We start from the raw sequence: 4,462 nt of genomic DNA on the forward strand, positions 1-4,462 counted from the left end.
AATTGCAAGAAATTTAAAATATGAATAGCTTGACAGAAATAAGATTGAAGTTCTTCTTACTAATTTAGCCCACTTCATCATGTATCAGACAATAGATCAAACAGAAAAAGGATAAAAGATACTAGCAGAAAGAAAGAAAAAAAAAGTATTCCATTTACGTAGGCTTATGAATATAATCATCATGCAATATTGCTCGAAGTTCAAGGTAATATTCATGTCAGCAGGTTTAAATATCATGGATAGAAAAGGAATGAGCTTCAGAGCTAAAATTGAGGTAAAAAGACAAAAGTGCCTAAAAAATACTATACAATAAGAGAATATAATAACACCTAAAAGAAAGTTAAATACATATGCCATTAATCGAGTTATTCTAAAAGGCTCCAGGGGTGTGAGCAATAAAGAAATCACTTATCTGGGAGGAATGGAACTATCGCATGTTAAAATGGATGTGGCATAAATTGTCAAGGAAAAAACATCTATATAAGAGGCTATATATTTACAGCAAAAAGGACAACAAAGAATTAGCTGTTAGATTATTCAGGCATGCATGAATTCAAAGAAGATGCATCAACCGTAGATTAAGGGTAACATAGATGGAGGTAATGCAAAACAACTTGCCCAAATGATAAAGGTAACATAGATGGAGATAATGCAAAACAACTTGCCCAAAAGAACGATTTACTGAAACAATCCAATTTCTCTCTGCTGAGATATTGCAAGCATTCAGTGATCAACCTATTCAAATTTAAAATGCCCGAGATATTAATAACATTAGACAGAAAAATTATGCTACGAATTATAGTTGTTAGGGGATAAATACCATCTTGCATAGAAAGATGGGATGATAGAATGGTACACTCCAAAGCTAAAGTACTCAAAATTTTAGAAGTTATGAATCCTAGTATACAGCTCATGAGTAAAAGTAAAGACCATAAAATCAGATTGATGAACTGGATTCCACATAGACGAGAAGAAACCTAAATAGCCAATTTCGAAAAATTAAAGAAACTCTCAACTTGAATACCAAAATATGAAGCATGTGCCAATAGGAGAATCAAATATACAACAAAATTACAAACAAAATAGGCATTATAAGCAAAATTCAGCATCTTAACATGAAACAAAATAGTGAATGATTCTGACTGCAGAAGTAATGGCAAAAAGAATCACCGTGAAGTTAGGATTATGATAGTCATCCTTATGCAATGTTTGTAAAGTGCGGAACAAAGGATGCTTGGGATTGTCATATCTGCCACCACATAGATCAAGCCCGCCAACGAAAGCAATGATTTTTCTCTTGTTGTGACCAGCATCAGCATCAACAATCACAGTTTTCTGGTGATGTGTAAAGATGACTCCAGTTTCCTGATAAATGAGAGTCTAGGTTAAGCAAGGAACATGCACTCCAAACATGAAGTTTATAAATATGACACATTTATATGACTAATTTTTTTGGGTCAGGATCGGGTAAAACTGCTAGGTTGGGTTAAGTCATTTATTGACATCCCTACTTAAAAATATTAGCATGCATATCATGCATTAGAAGTTCAACTGACTAGACAAACATACTAGGGTTTGAAATAGAGGAAATTCAACTAAATCTACAAGATAATTCAAATCCAACAGATCATGCATTTAAAGCCTTTCATAGTGATGCTAACATTTTCAACAAAATTCAAATCTGCATGGAAACACTGCAAGCTAACAGTAAGACAGCAGGGTCATGACCAAGATTATTTAAACAACGACCAGTATTTAAGAATGCTCTGAGAGTAGAAAATGGCCGTTATAATTCATAATATGTACTCTACAAACTGACTTGGTTAAATGCAATAGAAAAGGCAGAAAATGGGTGCAGTTTCATGAAGAACTGACTCAAAAGGATTTTATTTTCAAGAAAAGAGTGCATAAATGCCGCTTGTTTTGCCAAACTAATTGTTCCCAAGTGTTCTGGGAAGGTGCCCCGCATAGGGAGAAAACTAAATATTTAACTCACGTGAGAGAAAAAAAATTTAAGAAAAAAAAAATGTTCGTTTAAATAATTTGTTAAAAAATAATTTGATTAGGGAACACTTTGAAAACTGATCTGAAGTAGCCTAAGACGCTCATGAAATGGTGGCTTAGAGAGCCAACCGCTGCAAATAAAAAATTAGATATCTCGTTCATAAAAACCTTACAAGATCTGCACCTCTTTTTCTTTTCCCACTCATGCATCACCATATCTCCAATCACTTACCACTTCCTGTCATCATCATCATCTCTCTCTCTCTCTCTCTCTCTCTCACACACACACACACAAACACACAGGCATACTCTCTTTCTCTCTCAAAATTGCGCTCCCAACCCATTTATGGTGTAAGTAGCAAGCTTACTTCATTGTAGTGGAGTGTCAATATGGCTTGATAAGTCTCATACGTCCGACAGAAACATGGCCAATCCCAAATATGCTTGACTGGAACCCGACATGTTTATCATACAAATCAAAATATTTGGCCCAAGCCAGATCAGTATAAGCCGTTTATTAAAAAGAATCATGCATTTTTTTTGGATTAACACACCAATTGACCTGAATCACAAGAACCTGAATAGTAATATGTCAATTTTAGGTTGATTTCAAGTTATCTAAGTCTGCCTGAACCAAACACATAATAATCGGGTCTATAATATTGACCAAATAAAAATCGAGTCAACTAGAACCCAAATTTTTTTAATCAGTTTTAGATCCCGTCAATTATTTGCATCCCTACCTCTTTGCATTCCCATGTGCAATTTTCTTGATATGATAAGGAAACAATAATGTTATTTTGTTGCAGTTATATATAAGAAATTCTGGAATACCATTAATGTTTTCCTAGGTGTGGTGGACTCAAAAAAGCTTATTTAGCGCTCATGTACCGCCTAAGTTTAAATTTCTTAATACAACAAAAGCAACCTGTGCTGTAATTTGCTCTATCCATGCATGCCCCTTTTAAAGTGTATATAGGGAGACGCGACAGAATTATTGAGATTCACTTAAATTCCACAGAAAATAATAAAACTAATTTTGGGACAAACAAAATGCTTAAAGCTAAAAAGAATAGGCGATAAGTACAAAAAATAGAAAAAATTGACACCCAAAAATGTGCTAAAAGTCAAGAAAAGAAACAAAATGGACTAACATGGACTCTAGTGTCTCGCCAATGAATTTGAGAAGAATTTCCCCATCAACTCAAAGATTGTTGTGAACTTAGAATGGGACATGTAAATGACATATAGGATAACCCAATTTAAGTGCTTGGATTCTTTCTCGTACGACACATCTAGATATTGGCACACAAAAATATGAACAAAATGGCATCGATTTGAGTGGTCATTGTCGGCGGGGAAAAGGTGTGATGGGGTTGGTTTGTTTGTTTGTTTGGGAGAGTTGCCCGTAAGAAGCTGTCGGTCACCAGAATTGAAATCCCGTCGTCCGCCTCGGAAGGACGTATAGGTTTAAGTTTAGAAAATCAAATATGAAAATCAAACTGACCCCATATTTTTCATAGTTTAAATGAAAGAGCGTTTTACCTCAAATCATGTATCTATCCCGAGGGATAAACACAAGACTTGAGGATGAGACTCGATCAGATAAACTAAGATATATATGACGTCCGTTTGGTCTGCGAAACTGTTTTATTTGCCGACAAATTCCCCTATTTAATATGAAAAATTAAATAGGATTTATTTTAAGCTGGGTTCGGAAAAGCTTCCTATAAGGGCAAGCTCTTATAGTTAATTACATCTTAAATGACCGAAATCACTTAAGAATACTCGCGATAAAAATCAGGAAAAATTATCTTCAAGCACTTCAAAACGATAGGACTTTTCAACGAAATCGGACAAAGGAACAAGGACTAGGGGATGCCACAGATCCAGAGGAGATCCTCGGTGGCTTCCCAGTCTACCCTATGATTTGGCTTCAGTTTCGGGGAGAAATATTCAAATATTTCTTTCTGCCAATTTTATTTAATTGGGGCTTACATTCGTGTGAAACGATCGCACAAATAGCCTGGAAGATGTGAGGATTTGGGTCGTAACGAACGACAACCTCAGAATCCTAAAACGAGTTAGGGTTTAGATCATACAGCGGAGTCATACGAATACCTAACGAAAAGGTTGAGGATTTATGTTGCGTTAGGCGAACAACCTCGAAATCCTATGGATTGTTGTTTTAAATTCTAGGAAAGGAATGATTTAGCTGGGGGAGACATGTTCTCCTGTTGAAGATGGCCGTATTGCCCACCGCGCTAACTCCAAGCTCCTTGTCGTGATGAGTTTAAGTTTTCTAGGGTGTCCAATTATGATGTCAAATCAAGCGACCTAATGGTGATAGTCCTCTAAACATCCTATATGGAAAGGAGGCATGCTTAAGGCTATACAATATAAAATGTGCAGTACAGGGCAAGCAGTAGAAAGCACAATAAAAGAAACAAACTACATG

At 35.6% G+C, this 4,462-nt stretch overlaps 1 protein-coding gene across 2 annotated transcripts in view; it reads right to left on the minus strand.

The window, feature by feature from the left end:
• The window catches only part of LOC110019155 (phospholipase D beta 1-like), a gene marked incomplete at its 5' end in the record, with an annotated part of 58,953 nt that overhangs the window by 29,407 nt on the left and 25,084 nt on the right, over nucleotides 1–4,462 (minus strand). For both annotated transcript variants that reach the window (XM_020716736.1, XM_020716735.1), the window contains 1 exon segment: nucleotides 1,171–1,365. In XM_020716736.1, coding sequence (XP_020572395.1) covers nucleotides 1,171–1,365 — 195 coding nt within the window.

The sequence above is a fragment of the Phalaenopsis equestris genome, unplaced genomic scaffold (assembly GCF_001263595.1).
Source record: "Phalaenopsis equestris unplaced genomic scaffold, ASM126359v1 Scaffold000053, whole genome shotgun sequence".
In the NCBI taxonomy this organism is placed as follows: domain Eukaryota; kingdom Viridiplantae; phylum Streptophyta; class Magnoliopsida; order Asparagales; family Orchidaceae; genus Phalaenopsis; species Phalaenopsis equestris.